General features: G+C 44.3%; 1 protein-coding gene across 4 annotated transcripts in view; it reads right to left on the bottom strand.

Moving 5' to 3' along the window:
• Nucleotides 1–22,446, bottom strand: part of Ptprn2 (protein tyrosine phosphatase receptor type N2) — a 738,491-nt gene that overhangs the window by 464,922 nt on the left and 251,123 nt on the right. For all 4 annotated transcript variants that reach the window (XM_052739188.1, XM_052739186.1, XM_052739187.1 and 1 more), the window contains one exon: nucleotides 3,395–3,497. In XM_052739188.1, coding sequence (XP_052595148.1) covers nucleotides 3,395–3,497 — 103 coding nt within the window. The remainder of the gene's footprint in view (nucleotides 1–3,394; nucleotides 3,498–22,446) is intronic.

Here is a 22,446-nt window from a genome sequence, read left to right as displayed (position 1 = left end):
TCCAAACAAATCACTGGTTGGAGGCAAGCTGCTCTGTCTCTCTGGAGATGGATGCCATGTATGAAAGAACTCCAAATACCATTTCATGGCCAGCTGTGGGTCTGCAGAGCTCTGAACCCGTGTGAAATGAGGAAAGCCAGACAGGACTCCTGATCACGGCTGTCACCTGTCTTGTAATTCGGGCACCTTGCAGGTCCCTCACCTTTCCCATCTTTCATTTATTCAATGACTGTTGTGACTGGTGCTGTGGGGTTGGGAAGAACGAAGTGTCTGGTTCAGGAAGAGATGAACAAAAGCAAAACCGGTCCCTACTCCCTAGGGGTTGGGGACACATGGGCTCCTTTAATTAATAATGAAATAAGTCTGCTGCTTAGAAAGCTAGGCTGATGGCTATCGGTGAATTTAAAATCAGACACAGTTATTAAAAATGCTGAAGAAGACAAATACAAGTAAATCACATTGCACAGAGGAGAAAAGGCGTGAGGACCACTAGTGTGGACACCCTGCTGGGCGCCTTCGTGCTTCTCAGAGGCTGTTTGGTGTTGGTTATGAAACCTATACTTCAAACAAAAGTGTCCAAGGGTCAGATTTTAAAGGAGGCCACAGACTCATCAAGCAGCAAAGGGAGAGCAGCAGCGCCATCCTGAGGAGCGAGGTGGTAAGGCCAAATAGGGGATGCAGTAGAGGCTCCCAGTCTCTGGATGTCACAGCTGCAAGGATTCGGACAGAGATGCAGCAGGACAGTCCAGCACCAGAGCGCAGCTCTCATAGAGCATAATGCTGGTGATGCTGCAAGGGAGCATGACAAAGGAGATCTCGCTTGAGAAGTTTTAAGTCAAGATATGAACAAGGACAACCTAAGCTCATGTAACGCCCCTGGAATTTATATTTGTAATTAGAAACACGGCATACTATATGCAAAAATATAAACTATATAGATGTGGTGGTTTGAATAGGAATGGCCCCCATAGACTCATGTATTTGAATGTTTGGCCCATAGGGAGTGGCACTATTAGGAGGTGTGGCCCTGTTGGAGTGGGTATCTCACTGTGGACGAGGGCCTTGAGGTCTCATATGCTCAAGCTGTGCCTAGTGTCACAGTCTCCTGCTGCTGTCTATGGATCTAAATGTAGAACTCTCAGCTCCTTCTCCAGCACCATGTCTGCCTGCATGCCACCTGTAGGGACTCCCTGGGGTCCTACAGGCCCACAGCATCCTCCAGTGGGAATCCTCTAGACTGACAAAGACAAAGGTGAGAGGCCACAGGGTCAAAGTGAGAGGAGTTCATGGGACCTAAAAGGTATGGGGAAGGGCTGTGACCTTGTGACACAACACAGTGGTGTTTGGGCCTTAGGTATGGAGCTGGGAAGAAGGTTCTGACCTCCATCTGCTACATCTACAATCAACAACATTCCAGGAGTCAGACCAAAGCAAAGGCAGGGCCGAGGGACCAGGAGGACATGGGAGTCAAGAAGCCAAGTCTCTTTGAAGGACAGGGCTCAGAGGGTGGACAAGAGTCTGGAAAATTAACCAGTTTCTCCCAAAGCTCTGGTCCTTAAAGATGGATGACTGGCCTCATTCCCTTCCACTCATGAGAAAGGGATGAATTCAGGAGAGCAGAGAGTTCCTGTTCTTTTTTAAAGCCCTGCCCCAGTCATCTCTGAGCCAGAGAGAGGAACATTCCTCAAGACACATGGATGAAAGTCACTGGCTTTAAACATAGAGGACCCAAGCTGAAGGAAACAGAAAATGTAGTGAGGTTTGCAAGGAAAGGACAGCATCCAGAACATGGGCACTGGATCTGCACAAAGAGGACTCCAATCATTGCACACATGCTTGAGCTCTGACTCTCACAAAGAAGATAAAAAACAAGATAAACTACTGTTTTCAAATAACTTTAAAAGCTACCAGTCTCATTGTCTTGGATATAAGACCTAAAGTCGCCGGAGTGTCACCTTACATGATGAAGAACCAACTCTACTTGAGTGCATCCCAAGTAGCTATGTCTCTCACTGTTCTCAGTTGCTTCTCTTCCCTGCCTCCTGGACTCCTTGGAGCACTACTCCTGGACAGGCTTCCCAGGTTCTCCAATCCCTGGGTTGCCTGCCCTTCCTGATCCACCCAATCAATCCTGTGCTGGGCACTAGAATATTCTAGACAGTTAATCATGATTAACAGGTGAAACCTAAACAGTAGCAGGGAAGATCTGAACTCTTCTGACTGCAAACAAATTTCAGGTCAGCTCAGGACACACTTCAGTAGTGTTTTATTTTGTCTCACATTCTCCAGGATAGCCTTCCATATACTATCAAAAATACTGGCATTAAAGACAGGTGTCCAGGCATCTAACATGTGTCGAGATATATTTATAATTTATTATACATATATATGTACATACATTAATATAACTATCTGCATAATAAACTGTTTTATATAATTTATATAATGATTTCCATAAATATATAATAAATAAGTTCTTACATATGCAACTTGGTGAAAAACATATGCATACATACATATATATCAGTCTTGTTATAAAGGATGTTCCCAAGAATATTAGCTCACTCTGTGTGAAGCACAGACTCACTGTCCTACCCAACTGCCCACTTTTTGCTTGTTTTTACTCCCTTGGTCCCACTAGACTTGAAATGGTCTTCATGATGACGTGGGATCCTGATCCATTAGATGCACATGGTCATAAAGGCAGATAGTCATATTTTGTGTTACAAAGATTTGTTCTACATGGAAACCATAGTTCAGGAATATTCTGTTGCTTAGAAATAATGGACTTCGCAAGCTAAGCCTTTGGGAAAGGTCACGTTTGTTTTTGTTTTGTTTTTTTAATCTCAAAACCTTGCATACCTGTCTAGGTTCAGTCTTGCAGGAGAGTGAGCCACTCTTTGGGGAATATTTCAAACTCCCTGTTCCCCATTTCATGACCTATAGGGAGTGGGACTGCTAGGTCATCACCCTACAGCAGGAAGTGCAGGGGAATGAAATGACACAGGACAAATTTTTGCTGTGGGAGAGAAAGACCAGGACTTTCTGGATTAATCCTGCTCATTGCATTGTAGTAAACACAATTTCCTAGTAAGAAACCAGAGTTCTGACCTTACTTCATTAGAGCAAAGCTCTGAAGATGCAGGGTTCTACTGGGAGGTGGGGCGGTCTCATAGACAAGCAGAGGAGAGACCCATGGCATGCCTCTCAGTGTCCAGTGCACCACACTGCAAGGTTACTTCAGTGTATCTTTCCTTTTCGGAAAAGCCTCTTCCTCGTGGATATCTATTCTATACCAAAAAGATGGAGGTTGCTTTGCTATACTAAAAACAGCCAAACTTAAAAATATGGCTGTGGCTGGGAGCAAAAAGAGACAAGTCATGCCTACACATACCTGGCTGGGCGGGAAGCTTCCCCATGCCATGAGTAGGCCTTGGGGAGGTTTGCGAGCTCCTGGGCCATCACATGCTGGGTATAGTCATCTTGCCATGTGAAACCTGTGGAGAAAGGAGTATAAACCAAGGCATGAATTGGCAAATGTGGTTAAGTTCTTATATCAAACCCCCACAGGTCTCTGTTCCTCCAGCAAATCACAGGGCCTTGTGGGGTTTAGTAAGACTTCCTTTACCTTTCTTAAACTTTCAGACCCAAACGGCAGTCAGCGCTTTGTTGTATTGATTTAAAAATAGGTGCAGTGGGTGCCAGCTATGGCTGGCAGACAAAGGAAACCTAAACCAAAGAGACTTTTGTGCAATGCAGAAGATGGACCTTGTCTACCTGGGTCGGTTCACGTACAGCAAAGATGCCCCCATCAACAATGGGCATTTGGTTGCCAGCATACCTGCCCTGCTGCCTTGCTCAGCACACCCACTATATTCTGACCTGGATGCACTACCACATTGGAACAACTGTTCCCCCAACCCATCCTGCGTGAGAGCCCAGCATTTGGTTGGATAGGGTTACATTCCTGTGAAGCAATTACTGTGGGTTTAATGTACTAAATCTCAGAGCCAATTACATTATATTTACACTCAAATGTTGTGACAAAGAGCTTTATAACAAGGGGGAAGCAGTTATGAAGGCAAAATCCATGCAATTGTGCATTAATTACATGCATTGTGGATCACATGATAATTATGCTCAGAATTACCAAATAACTCCCAAGAATAATTATTATGCAATTTGTACATTTTAGATCTTACGGTAACGCTTTCACACTTAGAGCTACCCCATGCAATTATCCGTAATTATCTAATCACTAAGCATCACATAATTACAGAGGTATATTTTTATGCCCTGTGCAAAAAACAAGTTACAAAGCCTCCAAATCGGGACAGCTTTGTGTATGTACATGTTGCAACATGTGAATGTGTATGCATGTGTGTTCATGTGTGTACATTTGTGTATGTGTAGGTATTTGTGTGTATGCCTGTACTCTCCTGTGTGTGTGTGTATTCGAGTATGTGTGTGTGTGTGTGTGTGTGTGTGTGTGTGTGTGTGTGTGTGTGTATGTGTGTGTGTGTATTCAAGTATGCATGTGTATGTGTCTAGTATGGTAAAGCAGTCCAGAGCACACACTCTTGATAAAATTTAGACAGACATGGTTTTCATGAACATACTTAAACATTTTTCAAACACAAGTGTGAATTGTTAAAGCTTACAGATGGCAAGAATCAAATAGCTGGCATATCCTAAGTCCCAGGAGCCCCAGTGGTAGAAATACCAGGAGGGCTCTGGCCTGAGCCCTAGCTCCTCCAGAGCATCTCTCTGTGGAAGGTAACTCACTGCAGGGCGTGCAGCCCGGTCCCTACAGCCTGCAGTGTTTGGTGATGAAGGCAACGGAAAAACAGGCCTTCTGTCAGGTGCGTGTAGTTCCCTCTCAGTCTGTTCCCAGGAGCATTCCCATTGGAAAGCACATTTCGATGTTAACCCAACAGCTAGCATTTTACGTTTAGAAAACAAGCACACTTTAAACATGCTATTCCCCAAGGACAGCCTTACTATTAATATTTATCAGGCAACAAATAATTGAGAGCATAAAGGAACTTTGCATGAAAAATTTTTTCATTAAAAATGGCATCTTCCGGGCTCGGGAGATGACTGGGTTGGTAAAGTGCATGACTAGCATACTCCAGGGTCTGTGTGATCTACAGAACCCACATTTTAAAAGCTGAGCATGGCAGCACGTGCTTGGAATCCCAGAGTTGAGGAGGTGGAAACAGGATTCCTGGGTCTCCCTAGCCAGTCTAGCACACTTGGCAAGTTCCAGGCCAGTAAGAGATCCATCTTAAAAAACTGAGAAATAGCACCAAAGGTTGTCCTCTGGATTCTGATGTCCACACATACACACACATGTGCACCTGCACATACAGACACATATATCCATGCACACACACACAAGCACATACAAGTAGCATTTTATCGCTAAACAGCACTGTCTGAGCACAGGGCTGCACGTCCTGAGCACTGTGACAAGGGCTCAGTCTTGCTCCTGAAGCATGACTGGCCAGGGTGGAAGTCAGTGTGCAAAGGCAGTCTGAAGGGGACCTGGACCCCAGCTCAGATCGATAAACTTTCATTTGAGCAAAAAGTAAGTATATTCTTGTGTTGGAAGGAAAACGGGCTGAGCATCACTATGAACTTCCAAGGAAACAAAGTACCCTAGAAGAGATGGCGCATCTGCATGAAGATGGAAAGGCGGCCCACGTGCAGGGAAGTAGGAAGACTAAATTTCTCCTGTTCATTCATTGACTGCTTCTAGCAACCTTAGACATGGAGGGCCAAGGGTGGAGAGAACTAGTAAAGAAGGAGCCTGCAGCAAAGCCTCATGCCTTTTGTATTTCTGCCCAGAGGTGGACTAAAGAAACAACCCATAAATGCCCTGGGTGCAGACAGAAAAAAAAAAAAGAAGAAGAAGACACACACACACACACACACACACGCCTACCTCAGTCAATCTGAAGCCAGAAAAGGGCAGCCCAGCAAGATCAAAGAGTGTCAGACAATCACGGGCTCCACAAGAAAGTACAGCAATCTCTCACCCCTCCTTCCATGCTGGGAGTCTGGGGGTTCCTTCCTCCTAAGCCGTGATGCAGTGTTCCTACACCACCACCCCCAGCTTTGAAGAACACTGAGCTGGGGAGTTTTCCTGCACACGCCCATGATACATGGGATAACTGGAGGCTGTAACTCCTACGCCTCCCCACCCTCAGATGTAGAAAGAGGCTTGGTGGGGGTCTGAACCTCCTCCACTGTTAGCTACGAGGAGTACTCTAACCTACCTTGCAGAACAGCACGGTTTAAAGCTGCTCGAAGCATGAAGTTTAAATGGAACACAAGCCCTGCTACAAAAATACACAGATCCCAGTAGGAAGCCACTGGTCCCACCAAGAACCAGGGAGATCTCAAGCAGAGCACAGAGGCACCAGCACTGGGATGGCACATGTTATGACAGCCAGGTGATGGTGTAAAGAAGCCACAGCTTCAGGGAGCAACTGTGAAACAGAAGAAAACGGAGAGCCTCGGCAAACACGGGGGATAGTAAAAGAATAGAGACGGAAGGACTGTAACCAAAGACGATGAGCAAGTGGATCTGTGGGTGTCCTTCTTAGGACAGGAAGAAGGAAGAGTTAGTGAACTATCCCCCAGTCTCAACAACACAGAGAAACAATGGTCAGAGCCCAGGAGTCTCTGGGGCCATAACCAAAGGTGTTCCATCCATGCCACAAGAGACTTGAGGAGAGGAAAGATAAGGCAGGACTGAAAAGCCACTTACAAAAGTGAGGCCTGAAAATGTCTCCATGTAGGCAAGTGACCTAGACTTAAAAACTGAAGAAGCTGGAGAGATGACTAAGTGGTTATGAGCATTTGCTGCTCCTCCAGAGGACCAGAGTTCAGTTCCCAGCACCACATCAGATGGTTCACAACTATCTGCTCCAGGGGATCCAATGCCTTTGTCTTGCCTCTACAGGTACCCATATGCAATACACACATATATACATATAAATACAAACAAAATAAATCTTGTATATACACATATATGTGTGGATGTTATGAGATGAAAACTAGAAGCTATAAATTTCTTATTTAAAATAAAATTGAGAACCTAGCTCACCCCAAACATAGCAGACCCCATCTGCCAAGATTCATGATCATTAAATTTCTGAAAAGCTATAAAGAAAAATCTTGATGCTGCCCCAAATAACCTCTTACCTACATAGCAAAAGCGATTCAAATGACAAGGATTTGCCATCAGAAGGTAAGCCACGGGGAAGCAGCATGTTTTCAGATGCTGAGAGTAAAGAGACCTCTCTGTAGCATCCTGAGTCTGCAGCCAGGAAGGGAGAGCCGTGGGAATGAGGCAAAACATCTCTCTAGCATTCAGTAATCTATCAGACAGCCAGGAAGGACCCTCAGAAGTGAGGGGTACATCAAGATACTCTGAAGCACTATGAGAGTTTTCACCAAAAGACCTGCTCTGAAAAAACCACTCTGAACTACAAAGATTTTAAAGGAAGTTGTAGAAGGAAACAGCATCAGGAAAGAACAGGGCAAACACACAGCTCACACCACCTTCTCCCCTGCCCGTGTTTGAAAGTGGAATCACACATTGTAACAGTCACATTCTCCCAAGGGCAGGAGAGGAAATGCTTAGCTATTATGTTATCAATGAGTAGTTAGGCCAAGTGTCATAAACAAGGGGAACCAGGATACAAACACACTGCTCTAAGTCACGTGCATGCAACTTAATATCTCAAACAACCACTGAAATGGGGTATTGAAGACATATGTTCAAAAGCATTACCAGTAAAATGAATTTCCAAGTACATTTAAGTAATCCAAAGAAAGCAAAGAAAAACAGATAAACAAAAAGTAAAAAACAAGCCGGGAGTGAAGCTAAGTACTACAACACTTACTTAGCATGTGTGTAAGTCTCTGGGTTTCACACTGGAATACTCAGAAAGGAAGAGGAGAAGGAAAAAGGGAAAGGCAACATTTAAGTTTAAATATGTCAATAATTATACTTAATGTCGATGTGCTAAAAAGATAGCACTGAAAATGTTTAAATACTCAACTATATACTACCCATGTAAAATTTCCAATGTAATTATATAGGAAGAATGAAATTAAGCACATGGATAAAAAAATATACCTTGCACACATTAGCAGGCAGCAGCCTAGGCTATATTAACATCATATGAATAAGCCTGCAGAGTAGAGATTACAAGAGACAAAGCAGAGACATGCGTAGTGGTAGATGGGCTAGTCCACAGAAGACATGGCGATCTAATCCTAAATAAGTCCACGCCAAACAACGTAACAGCAGAGTATGCAAGGCAGAAATGTTTCTCTAAAGGAGAAACAAACCAGTCTGCAACATCAGCAGCAGGTTTCAACATCACTTTCTTCGCTAGACTTTTTCTTAGATGGACAAGTAAACAGAAAACAAGCAATTCTGAAACACTCAACAGTGCAACTGATGAACACTTGTGGATCATACTACCCAAACAAGGGCAGGACATGCACTCCTTCCAATCTCCTGTGGAACACATACCACGACAGACCATAGCCTGAGCCATGAAACCAGCTTGGCAAAAACTGGACAACAGAATCATTGGTTGTGGCTCCAACGCAGTGGAGGCAAGCTAGAAGACAGCAACAGGATGATAGTGGGAAGTCCCAAACTTGGATGTTATACATATGTATGAGTAACCCACGGATCAATGACAATCTGAGGGGATAAATGTGTTGCACTAAATAAAAATAAAAATGTAAAAGCACATCCAAGTTTATGGTACACAGTAAAGTCAGTTTAGTGAGTGGAAACTGTACCACAAATGTTTACATTGAGGAAGAAGGAAAGTCTTCAATCTGTAACCTAAACCCCACATCAAGAACCGGCATAAAGTACAATAAAATACACTCAATGCAACAATAAAAGAGACGAAAGTAATGAATTTTAAATTAGAAAAAAAGAAAAACTGTGACTTATAAAAGATTGAAAAAAAGAAGAGATTGCAAATTGCTTGTATTATCAGTGAAGTAAGATGTGCCAAGATGTTGCAGGCATCAAGATAAAATAAGTAATCTAGCTACAAGGAACAACTCCACCAGGATGAACTTGATACCGATGAAATAGGCCAATTCCTCAAAAACACCAAGGGCCACAATTCATCCAATTTAAAAAGGATTATCTGAATAGCTCTATAATTGTTAGAAAACTTAAACTCAGAATTAAAATCCTCCCCTGAAATAAATATGTAGGCCCAAATGGTGTCACTATAAACTCTATAAAATGCTTAAAGAATTAATATGAATTATGCATGAGCACTCCCAGAAAATAGAGGAAACAGTTCCCAACTCATTTCATGGCTAATATTACTCTGATAGCAAAGGCAGATGAAAGTAGTACAAGAAAAGACACCTATAGATCAATCTCCATCATGAATGTGGGACAGACATGTCACTGACAATATCAGCAAATAAAGTCCAGCAAGAATTAAGAAGAGAGCCGTGGGCATGTCACGTCCAGAAGATACTCTTTCCAGCACTCATCCCCAGCTTCTGGGTTTTTCCTCCTCCTCTTCTGTGATGTTCTCTGAGCCTTGGAAGGGGTTTGATGGATGTCCGATTTAGGGCCAAATACTCCAAAGTCATTTACTCTCTGCACTTTGACCCAGCTGTGAGTCTCTGCATAAACTGCTTCCCACTGCAAAGATAAGCTCTGAGGGCAGCACTAACAAACGGGTATAAAGATAAGCACTTAGTAGGTAGTTTCACACTCTGTCCACTTAAGAATCCCACGGTAGTAGTACTGAAGGAGCCAGTTCTCTCTGTAGATGGTAAGGGGAAAGGGTCCATGTTGAAAACGGAGGTTGTTCACATATTTGACAGTTGAAAGCAGAGTCTGGATTGAAGATTAAAATGGTAGTGTCTGCGGTACCCAGGAAGAGGAATACGAGAGCTGTGGTTGAGTATGAGATAACTAAACTAGACAGATGTGGTGGTATTATGTTCCCCAAAATATTGTGCACCCTAATAAACTTATCTGGGGTCAGAGAACAGAACAGCCACAATATTAAACATAGATGTTAGGCAGTGGTAGCACACGCCTTTAATCCTAGCATTCCAGGGGCAGAGATCCACCTGGATCTCTGTGAGTTCAAGGCCACATTGGAAACAGCCAGGCATGATGACACAATGCCTTTAATCCCATGAAGTGAGCCTTTAATCCCAGGAAGTGAGGGCAGAAAGCAGAAAGGTATATAAGGCGTAAGGAACAGGAACTAGGGCTGGTTAAGCTTTCAGACTTTCAAGAAGCAGTTCAGCTGAGATCTATTTGGATGAGGACTCAGAGACTTCCAGTCTGAGGAAACAGGATCAGCTGAGGAATTGGCAAGGTGAGGAAGCTGTGGCTTGTTCTGCTTCTCTGATCTTCCAGCGTTCACCCCAAAATCTGGCTTCAGGTTTGTTTTTATTAATAAGACCATTTAAGATTCCTGCTACAGACAGATAAGAGAAAGAACAGGACTCTGGGCCACTGATGGAAGGATAGATGCTCCCTGTCCTCCAAAGCCCTTGAGTGACACATATGAGGCACTGTTTCTTACATCCTGGTTTCTGATGCATCTAATTGTGACAGATTAAATTATAAGTAAGATTGGCTTCTAACAAGAAGCTTCCACCTAGTTTAGGAAAGTTAACCCAGACCATCCCACAGACAAGGAGTTAACTAAACAAATGCAGCTACTTCTTGGTGGCTGTGAGAACAAAGAGGATTTAGTCCAATTACTGAGATTTTAGACATCTGCCAGGTCAGAGGTACCAACATCAGCCAGTGACTAACAGCTAGCAGATAGCAGTTGACATCAGCAGCTAACAAAGCACAAGCCAGAGATGGACAAAGGGGGTGTCCGTGACCCCTAACTGGATGGGAGTACATAAGCAGAGCCAAAGGGACGTGCATAGAGGGTGTGGGTCCTCTATGGCTCATGATAGCACAGAGAACCAACCAATCTAAATGCAGATTACCTCAGCCTTTGTTCAGTGTCTGCCATGGCAGTATAAAAGCCCCTAGAAAAAGGAATCCCAGAGCTTTCCCAGCTCTTGGAAACATTTCCACTCTTTGGAGTTTCTCTCACTTATCCTTAATTTCTCACTTTTCTGTAATTCTTCTTAATAAATCTTGTTTCTACTTTGCATAATCCCATGAGAGTGCACATCTCTAATCTTCATTGCATGAGACAATGACCTCAAAGCCACTGTCTCAGGTTGACCTTTGGTGACCTTGAGGGTCTGGCATCTCAGGGCCCTGGGTGAAGGAGATCTGAAATGGCCCTCTTGTTTAACATAGTGCTATGTACTGTAGCTCTCGCTATAGGACAAGATAAGGAAATAAGGAAGTGGGAAAATCAGAAGCGAAGACATAAAACTATGCATATCTCCAGAGGACATGCTCTTCCACTTGGAAGTCACAAGGATCCTGCGTAAACAAAAAACAAATCTGTTGTAATAGGAGTGTTGATAGTTGTCTAGGGCAATTTCAGAGCTCATTCCATTGGAACAATGAACTGAATATCCAAGAAAGATTAAAGACCAAGCCGTGAGGAACTGAAAGTGAACTGCTTTATTCCTTCAGGATAGGAGAGGCCCTAAGGCTGGGAGTCCCCAGTGGGTGCTGGCTTGGGTATTTTATTGGGCCACTGGACTCTCTCCCCTTCCCCATAGTGGTCCAGTTTAGATACCCACCACCATGCCTTCTTGCCTTTTTTCTTGCATTGCCTTCTGGGAACACGAAGCCTCTATCTCAGGGCCTCCTCTGCTTCCTTTGTCTATATATGTCCATCTAACTAGCCATCACTGCATGTCACTTAAAAATTCCATAATTTCGTTTAAATCTAGCAAAACATGCACAAGACTCAAATTCATTAAAAAATGTGAAAAATAGAAAGTGTGCCAAGTCCATGGACCTAAAGCTCCAACTGAAACTCATTAGTTACCCTCACACTGAAATTCTGCAAGGGCTTAACAAAATCCTTGTCCAAACCACAGCAAGATGCTTTGTTGATATAAACAATTTATATGGAATAACAAATTAACTAGAGTAGCTTTAAATTGGGGTAAAAAGAGGAATATAACCAGATAAATCACTATAGGGCACCCCAAATCCAATCATATTAGTACACTAATACAAACTGTTTGTGGAGGAATAGACAACTAAATCAACAAAACGAAGTGGGGAACACAGAAATAGACCCACACAATCATGCCCAAGTGATTTTTGACAAAAAAAAATTTCAAAAATAACTTCATGATGGAAAAGTTACCTCTCCCACATACCATGCTAGGCATCTGTAGACAAGGCGAGAGATTCCATTTCCAGCTCAGGTGCACGTAAAGTCCACCCAAGGGCATAAAAGTTTAAAACTATATAATTTCTAAGAAGGAAAAGACATCATCTTTGGGACCTAGGACTAAGCAAAAGCTCTTGGATTTGGACTGAACATCTATTAAAAAGAAAAACTGATCAACTGGACCTTCTCAAAATCAGACCCCTTTGCTCTGCCAAAAGCTCCATTGAGAGGGTAAAATGACGGTGCCAAGTGGGAGAGAAGCCACGTGCACTGCATCTCAAAACTGAACACCAAAAACAATACAGTTATAAAATGGGCAGGAGACATTTCCGTGCAGAGGCTCCACAGATGGAAAACACACATGAAAAGATCCTCGGCACTACCGGCCATCAGAAAATGCAAAATAAACCCACAATGAGATGTCACTCCACACTCACCAGAACAGCTAAGATAAGTAACATGGATGGCATTGAGTTCTGAGGAGGATGTGGAAAAACTGGATCACTTTAATTTTCTGGTGGGAATATAAAATGAACACATACTTGTTATGTGACAATAGTCTCTGACCTTCATCCCAAAGAATATCATCTGGCAATATCAGAGGCCTAAGGGAAATTGGTTCACCCAGCCATGGCCTGGAACCTCTAAAACCATGAGCCAAAACAAACATTTTCTCTTTGTGATGTAATTATCTCAGATGTTTTCTTATAGTAACAACAACAACAAACAAAAAACCAAGTAACACATAAAATTATCATCAGGAGTGTGTGTGGGGTCTTTAAATATATCTCAACCTAAAGTGGCATGAAAGAACCTTTAAAACTGGGTTGATGAAAGGCTTTGGAAGAGCAAGCCAGAAAGAGCCTTCCTTGGCAGAGATGAACACACCACCATGGTTCCTAGCCTGGGTTCCACTTACCAACCTGCCTCTCACATCTGTGCTATGCTATGATGACTGTTAACCTGACTTGGAACCCATATCCTGTGAAGTGTGGCTATTAGGCCATTGAAAGTGAGAGTATATGGGCCTCTGTTCATGGTCATGTCAAGAATCCTTCATTTGAGCTTTCCTAGGGACCAAACAAAATTTCCCATGAAAGTAGAACCACCCCAATATGGTAGATTACTATAAAGAATTCCTTAATGAGGATGGGACCACCCCAATCAGCTCTACTATGAGAGATGGATGAGGCCAATGAACATTCCTACTAGGGTAGGATGATATCAACAAACTCCGGGGGTGAGGGGGTCAAGATAACTCCACTTGGTCAACTGATTGGCTGCTAAGTCCTCCATACTGGGTGTCCACATTCACGTCCATAGGTCCATAGGTACTATGTCTACTCTCCCAGGGGCTTTCTCCCAATTTAGACTCATCTGCTGAGGTGACCATGTGGACCAATGGGATGAGTGTGGAAATATCTGGCTTGGGGCTAGTGCTCAAAGCCAGAGTACAGTGGGTCCCTTCTGCTTGGTGGTCATGTCATCCTATGTCTGGTGTCACAGCTGACCCCACCTGTGTGGGGTAGACATAGGCTGGTGAAGGCATGCCAAGCAAGCCTAAGCTGCCAAGAACCTCATTTCTGGTGGTTCCAGTTGTAGGTGTACAAATCAGGGCATGACTGACAGTGGTGAGTGTCACAAGGTACTTCTCCATCCATTACACCAAGTCATGCTTCAGGTGACTCAGGGTTGTGGGATGCTAACGATTGCTGAAAATGGACATTCTCTGTGATTGATTGGTTGATTCACAGATAGATAAGACTTAGATACATTTCTCCTAAGGTTTGGGTCACACATGGAAAGTATAAATTGAATTAAAATCAGCATTTAAAGGAAGAGTACTTTTGCTGTGGACAGAGCAGCACAGCACAGGGGAGGGTTCCTCATGATCCTGCAGCACCCCCACACTGAAAGGCAGACAGAGGCCTAGATGACAGGACTCATCCATAGGTCTTTTCAGAGGTTTGAGCTGGGAATGTCCTGATCCTAGCCTACATGGGGAATTGCCAAAGTGACAATAGCAAGTCCTGTTGCTCTGACCATTACCACCTTGTGCCTCTGGGACTGACCTGATTGGTGCAACAGGGGATGAAGAAATGACTCATGTACAGAAGAGCTGGGATGGGGAGGGCCATGAGCTCTGATGGAGATGTACCAGCAGCCCAGAAAATCAATGCATTTATGATATACAGCTGAATGAAGAAACAGGTTTACAATGTACTGCTGAACAAGGAGGTTAATTAGCTAACTTGGGGGGCGTATCACTCTAGGTGAGCAGTCTTATGTGGCAGTCATCCTAAAGGAGAAAGTTTTCTGCACAGTCTGTCAACACCCACGCTCAGCCGTGGGAAGCCTTGCCACTCCCTTGGGTCTGAGGCACTGGCATTCTCTACATGGCCATTCTCGCGTCAACAGTCCACCTTCATTCAGGACTCCATCCCCGCTCCACAGACCAGTGTCTCCACCACTGAACACAGAATCTGTTTTGATGGCCTCCCATTCTGGCAAATGTGCTGTCTTGAGGAAGGAAGGCCCTTTGGAGAGGCTGAGGAACCTCTGAAGTGCTGGCAGAGGCAGTCTGAAGCAGTGGGCAAGCAAGAATATCATTTCAGAGAAGGTTCCGTGGGATGCTGAGAAGAAAGGGTTTCTTTTGTGTTCAGGTGAAATATTCTATAGCTATCTGTTAGGTCCATTTGGGTCATAATGTCTGTTAGCTCTGTATTTCTCTGTTTAGTTTTTGGATCATCTGTCCATTGGTAAGAGGGAGGTGCTTAGTATTACTGCAACTTGACATGCCATGTATTGTTGATATCCGTGGGAGGCCTGCTCTGTTCTGAACAGAAATGGAGGAGAAGTAGATTGGGGGGAAACAGAGGGAAGACCGGGGGAGGAACTGGGAGGAGAGGAGGGAAGGAAAACTGTGATCAGGATGTAAAATAAATAAAATTTAAAAATTAAAAAATTAAAAAAGAATGCTCATTCCACACCTTGTGATTATACTTGTCCACAGAACTTTTCAAAGTAGGACAACCTACATTCTAAAGAACACACTTTTTTTGCCTTTGAACTTCGGGAAGGATTGAGCCGGAAAGCTCTTACAATCAAAATAGTATGGTTGTGTTGGTGATTCAACCCCACTGAGCTAATAACTAAGGCTACCTCCTGTGTGCTGGTGAGTCATGACATGGGATAAAGAACAGCAAATTTAGTGACAATAATCCAAAAGTGAACACTTGAGGAACAGAGAAACATTTCTAGAGGCAAGAATGATGGGCTAGGAGAGGCAGGTGGCGGCGAGTGATAGGGCTGTCCAGTGGCCAGAGCAACTGTTCCTAGTCCCTAGGTGACTCCAGAGGGAATATGTCAACATGCAGGATGTGCAGCCTCCTCTCTTGCCTCCCCCTAACCAGCCTGGATAGAAAGGCGCTGGTCACACACTACCCCGGATGGGACTATTCCAGCAGCTGGCCAGCAGAGTCAACAGCTCGGGAGAGGGATGGACTCAGAAGGAGGTTTCCCACACTCTGTGGGGCTCTCCTGTGTGGAAGGCCACAAAGCAGGAGGAAAGGAAGACACTGCCTCACAGAGATGAGGAAGGGGGTCTGCTGTGACCTGTATTTACAGAAGAGGATATGGAGAAAGCATGTTCAGACACTGACACCGCAGCAGCAAGAAGAAGAGCTGGGACCAGCCTGAGAGGAGGGTACAGCGGTCCCCTGCATCTCGTCCCACACTGCACATCCAGGGACCAGGGAAGGGGAGGGGTGCTGGTGTCACCATAACCATGACAGCCACTGCGGGGACAGAGCCACGCTTAAGAAGATAATGGCACTCTGCTTTGGGGGCACAGAACTGGAGAAAATGAGTCAGACCCTAGCAGACTTTGAAACAGAATCCATAACAAGGGCCCCACTTAAATACGAGGATAGCAGTGGCAGCATGAGGAGTTAGGCCTTGGCCCATACACTAAGAACTGCGAGTACTGCTCCTGCCAGCAGAGCCCTGATCCTGGCCCTGCAGTATACCATGCCCACTTCCTCCTGACAATCCTTTAAGACAGAGTTGCCAGATTCCTGGGGAGAGTGGTAAGCCTGTAGGTTGGACGGCAGCAGCATGCTTGCAGTTACCCAGCGACAACAAGGGTTGCTGGAAGAACGAAGCTGGGAGCTAGATTGTCTCTCTATAGCCAGGGAGAGACTTTTACTTGAATCCAAAGTTTACAGTATTTGCAACGAACTTAAGAATTTCAAAACAGCTTTAAAATAAACAAACCAGAGAACATGCACGTGCAAATATAGCACATTATATGTACCCATGTGCACACATGTGTGTATACACCAGCACAGAGAGAATATGGATTTGTAGAAGAAAGCAATAATTTTTAATAGGTTCATACTTCCTATGCAGAACTCTAAGTCAGAGTCTCCTGTTTTAAGCTATGATACAGTCACATTTGATTTCTAAGCCACAGTCCCAATACCTCCCTTCAAACAGACACTACCTAATGTGGCGCACTCTCTCATTTCAGGCAGTTATCAGCTGGCTTTTCTAACTGTGCTGTCATAGAAGACATTTGTAACAGTTCTGCCATCTGCTAGAGCAGAGCCAATAAATCACTTGTTCTTAAAATTAGTGTGTGAAAGTTTTCTAAGAGAAAAAAATGCAAAATCATTGTCAGTAAATGGCACACATTTTTAACTTATCCGTGAGAATTACAGAGAATGGAAGAGTGTAAAATGGAATTCAGGAGGCAATGGCTGTGAAGGCCCATGCAGGCTGCATGGTACGTCATGTATCCATAGAACAATGGAGGTGTCGTGCTCATCTTTGAGAGGAAAAAGCATGACAGGCCATAGAGATCATGAAGGGCCCAAATGTTCTGCTGGGATCCCAAGACACGAGCCCTGGGCCCTACTAACAAACTGACACAAGGACTGCCTTTCTCTCCGAAGGACACGCCCCCTCATGTCAGCATGTTGTCCATGGAGGGCAGACATTCACACCACAGAGCCCAATGTGCAGTAAGCAAAGCAATTTTGTAAACAGTGAAAAACTTGGAACCAGAGACATGGCAGAAACACCCATTTCTCTATCTGCAATCCTTTGGTGGGGCCCAGGACCACATACACAGGATGGCTCCCAGGAGAATGGACAATCAACACATAGATGCCATGACAGCATGTCATGGCCAGGACAAGACAAATCACATCCTTCCTTCAACCTCCTTACCCCATGGTACACCCTCATCTCTCTGGAAATGAGAGGTCCAAAGCCAAGATCCTCCTGTGGCCTCCCTGAGTGAGGCTCTGGGTTACCATGGTGACTAGCACTTATCCCTTGTGCTGGCCACAGGTGGGGTTTGTGTTCGCCCGAGAGCCATGTGTCTGACAGGTTTCCCAGTGCATCCTCTCTGCTGCAGAGCATCAGAGCAGGAACAGTACATGCCATGCTGGCTACCAAACCTCTAGATGCCAATTACTTAGAGGGAGAAAAATCATTCCTACGCCTCTGGGTAGAGAGTGGTGTCACCATTTAGACAGCTCAGTGAAAAGCATCAGGCCTGCATTCACTGCAGTCCAACCTGAACACATTGCTACTAAATTATTTGTGGGCTATTGGACAGTGTGTGCTCCACAGGGACTCCAGAGCTGGAGGCTGGGACCCTCTCTGCTCGCTCTGCCCTGGTTATCACAGCAAACAAGAGATGTGTCTCTACAAAGCATCACAGAGTTGACAGGAGGTCCCACCTGCCTGCCTTAAGTGCCTGGTTCTCAGAGCTGCTAGAACAAGATGGATTCTTTGTGACAAGCCAGGAGTGTTAAGACCACGGAAGAGACAAAGACCATTAACTCGGGGGCTGAACAAGATAACATGCAAGTCCTTATAGTAACTCGGCAAGCAAAACAGGGCACAATGGCTATCTCCACCACTTCTCCCAAACCAAATCACCTAGAACATAAGCACCCCTGGGGCAACAGGGCTCTTCAGCGGGGGAGGGGTGGGAGGGAACACACCATTTTATTTAAGGAGGCCCAACCAGCTGTTCTGTATTCCTGGGCTGGCTAGATAAAAGTAGATTTGGTCCCATGTTCCTCAAACCCTTGTCATGAAGCCAGGAACTAAAGCTAGTGGGGAAGAGGAGATTGGTTATACATACCAAACCATGCTAGACTTACACCCACTTTTTAAAATACTTTTTGAGCACTAACCCTGGGGGAAAATAAAATAAATACACAATTCTTCTATCTAGGCTCTCTCTAGGCTGATCTCATTTCTAAAACCTAAAACCTAGAGATATTCAGGCAAACCCATGGAGAATTAAGCAGGAGCCCAGGAGCCTGAGGTCCCACTTTCTCTGGTTGAACTTTCCTCTATACTAACCTCCAACCCCATCACAGGGCAACATACTATAGAACTTGGTAGGAGATGGGTGCATAATATACAGAGCCCCCTTCCACATGTACACGACAGGGAGCCATGCACACTGCTCTGGAAGAACCTTCTGAAGATCCTCAGCCCCACTGCCCCTTGCCAGAAGGCCTCACCCTTTGCTGGTGGGCTTCACCTTCACTGGAGGGCATCATTCCCAGCTCCTTGTCAGGCTGTCAGCTTACCTACCCTTCTGCTCCTGGGGGCCCCTAAAGAACGTAGCCAGAAAGCAAATAAGAACTAGTATTCCTTTGGTAGCAAGGTACTCAATGTTCCTACCATTGTTCTACTATTAGCCTTTCCCAGTCCTTCCCCCAGGGGACCAACAGCATTTTACAAAGGTAACTGTACACTGGGAGAAAGGAAACATCAGACTTCCTGGGGTCTATAGGATATATTGTATCCATCTGAATTAACACTGATTCCCGGAAATCCCGAGAAACATTGTGGCCCTCCACTTAAAGTAGAGGCTTATTGAGATTGATTGGTGATTGGTGATTAATGGAGTTCTGGCTGAAGTCTGACTCACAGTAGGTCCAGTGGGTCCCTGAACTCACTCTGTGATTATTTCCCCAGTCCCAGAATACCTTATCCACCATCACGGTATTCACACAGTACAGCTTCTGACCAAGGAACTCACTTCACAGCCAGAGAAATGTGACAGTGGGCCCATGATCACGGAATCCACTGGTCTTACCATGTTCCCTGCCATCCTGAAGCAGCTGGCCTGATAGAAACATGACAGAGTTACGGGCCAATTAGGTAAAAGCAACCTGGAGGATCAGGGCAGGGTTTCTCCAGAATGTGATACATGCTTTGACTCAGGGTCCAGTATATGGTATGGTTTCTCCCATAGCCTCAATTCATGGGTTCAGGAATCATCTATCACCTCTACTGGCCCACTAGGAGAAATTTTTCTTCCGGTTCCTGCAACCTTAAATTCCCTGGCCTAGAAGTTTTAGTTGCAGAGAGGGTGCACTCCTGCCAGGAGCCACAGCAAACATTCCATTGAACTGGAAGCTCAGACTTTCCTCTGGCCACTTTGGGCTTCTGATGCCCTTAAGCCTGAGCCAGCGGTTCTCAATTCGTGGGTCATGACCCCTTTGGAGGTCCAACAACCCTTTTACAGGAGTCACATATCAGATATTCTGCATTATCAGATATTTACAACATGATTTATAGCAGTAGTGAAATTACAGTTATAAAGTAGCAGTGAATATAATTTTATGGTTGGAGGTCACCACAATATGGGGATCTGTATTAAAGTGTGGAAGCATTAGGAAGGTTGAGAACCACTCGCTTAAACCAACAGGTCAGAAAAGGAATAACAATGTCAGGAGGGGTGATAGATCCAGATTACCATGGGGAGATTGGCTGGCTTCTCCACATTGGAAGTAAGAAAGATTATGTCTGGAGTGTAGGAGACCCTTTAGGGTGTCTCTTGATGCTACCATGTCCTGTGATTAAAGTCAATGAGAAACTACAACAGCATAATCCAGGCAGGATGACAAAGGGCACAGACCTTTCAGGAATGAAGATATGGGCCACTCCTCCAGGAAAACATCCAAGAGGGTGGACAGAATACAGAATGGGTAGTAGAGAAAGGTAGTTATAAATACCAGCTAAGGCATGTGACCAAGTTGCAGAAACAAAGATTATAATTGACATGAATGTTTCTGTTGTATTTTGTTAAGAATGCATTTGTATAGTTATTTGTGTTTTCTTTCATTTATTTCTTTTTCATGTAATGTAACATCAATTAAGAGAATATCAGTGGTTATTTAAGTTTGAGATACTAAAAGTCCCTTAAGGGACATTGCCACCTATTCAAAATTTATAATTCAGTTCTGGGAGGGATAGTATATCATGTCAGACATTTGGAAATTAAGCATGGCATAAGGAGATATGATTGTATGTCAAATTGACAAGTCATGGACTTGTGATAGCTACTCTTGGTTGTCAATTTCACTACATCTGGAATTAACTAAACCCAAATGACTGGGCATACCTCTGAGGGATTTTTTTCTTAATTAAATTATTTGAAGTGGGAAGACCCCCTTATAATCTGGATCTTTGAGGTGGAAAGATAAACCTTTAATCCAGATCTTTTGAGGTGTGAAGATCCACCTTTAATCTGGACCACATTTTCTACTAGCAGCCCATATAAAGGACATAGAAGAAAGAAGCCTCTTTCTTTTCCTGCTTGCTCTCACCCTTGCTAACAAGTCTATTCCTTCACTGGCATTAGTGCCTCCTTCTTTGGGATTCTGATGTATACTGAAGATTAGCTGAGACATCCACCCTCATGGACTGAACAGCTCCTGTGTTCTTGGACCTTCATTCATAGTCAGCCATTGTTGGATTAGCTGGACCACAGCCTGTAAGTCATTACAATAAATTCTCTTTCTATATACAGAGAGAGATTCTTTCTATAAGTTCTGTTCCTCTAATGAACCTTGAGAAATATAGGCTTAAGAGCTGCAGCCTTTTAGGGGAAGTATGTCATTGAGGATGGACTTTGAGACTCACAAGCCTTACCTGTGTCTAATTTGCTCTCTCTGCTTAGTACCTGTAGTTAAGGATGTGAGCTCTCAGTTTCCTGCTCCTGGTTCCATGCCTGCCACTTGCTACCATGTCCCTCTACCATGATAGACGCTTAGCCCACTGGAACTGTAAGTTGAATCAATTCTTCTATAAGTTACCTTAGTCACAGTGTTTTATCCCAGCAAAAGGAAAACTAATACGCCAAATGTCCCTGTGAGCTGGCGCCCTGGAAGCAGGGACAGCCAGCAGAGCTCATGGCCAGCCTCTCGGCTTCTAGCCCATCTCTTTTGACCAATGGTTCTTCTCACCATTGGTGGTGTGGGACCCAGTAGAGGTGACTTTGGATGTCCTTTGCAACTAGAAGGCAGAGGATGTTCTCTACAATGGAAGCTAACCCAGCCCAGGCCACTTAGGAGGCCCAGCATAGCGGGAGCAACAGGGAAGTTTTCTAGAGGGAGAGAGAGGAGGACTGTGCTGGATAGTTTTATGTCAACTTGATACAAGTTAAAGTCATTTGAGGGGAAGGAACTCAATTACGAAAATGCCTCTGTAAGATCCGGCTTCAGGCAAGCCTGTAAGATATTTTCTTTATTAATGATTGGTGTGAGAGGTCCCAGCCCATCATGGGTGGTACCATCCCTGGACTGAGAGTCCTGGGTTCTATAAGGAAGCAAGCTGAGCAAGCCAATAAGCAGCATTCTTCTATGAGCTCTGCATCAGCTCCTGCTTCCAGGTTCCTACCGTTTGAGTTCCTGTCCTGACCTCCTTTGATGATGAACAGTAATATGGTAGTGTAAGGCAAATAAACCCTTTCCTCTCCAACTTGCTTTTGACATATTGTATAGTTGTAGCAATAGAAACCCTAACTGTCTCCAAAATTAATTAATTAATAATAATGATAATAGCAACCCACCTTCATCACATTCAAATGTCATATGTATTTGTGTGTGCTTCTGGACCATAGGCTATTCTGCTGCGGTGGGAAGCAGGATGCTTGACTCAGAAGCTGTTAGCCCTCACCTGTACTCTAATAATTTAAACAGTGTTGATATCATCAACTGCATGAAGACTTTAAATAATCTAACTGCACATCTACCTGCATGGTACTTCACAGACG

This window comes from Peromyscus californicus, unplaced genomic scaffold (genome assembly GCF_007827085.1).
Source record: "Peromyscus californicus insignis strain IS unplaced genomic scaffold, ASM782708v3 Scaffold_15__1_contigs__length_86483966, whole genome shotgun sequence".
Classification (NCBI taxonomy): domain Eukaryota; kingdom Metazoa; phylum Chordata; class Mammalia; order Rodentia; family Cricetidae; genus Peromyscus; species Peromyscus californicus.
This window is presented reverse-complemented; position numbering and strand designations above follow the sequence as displayed.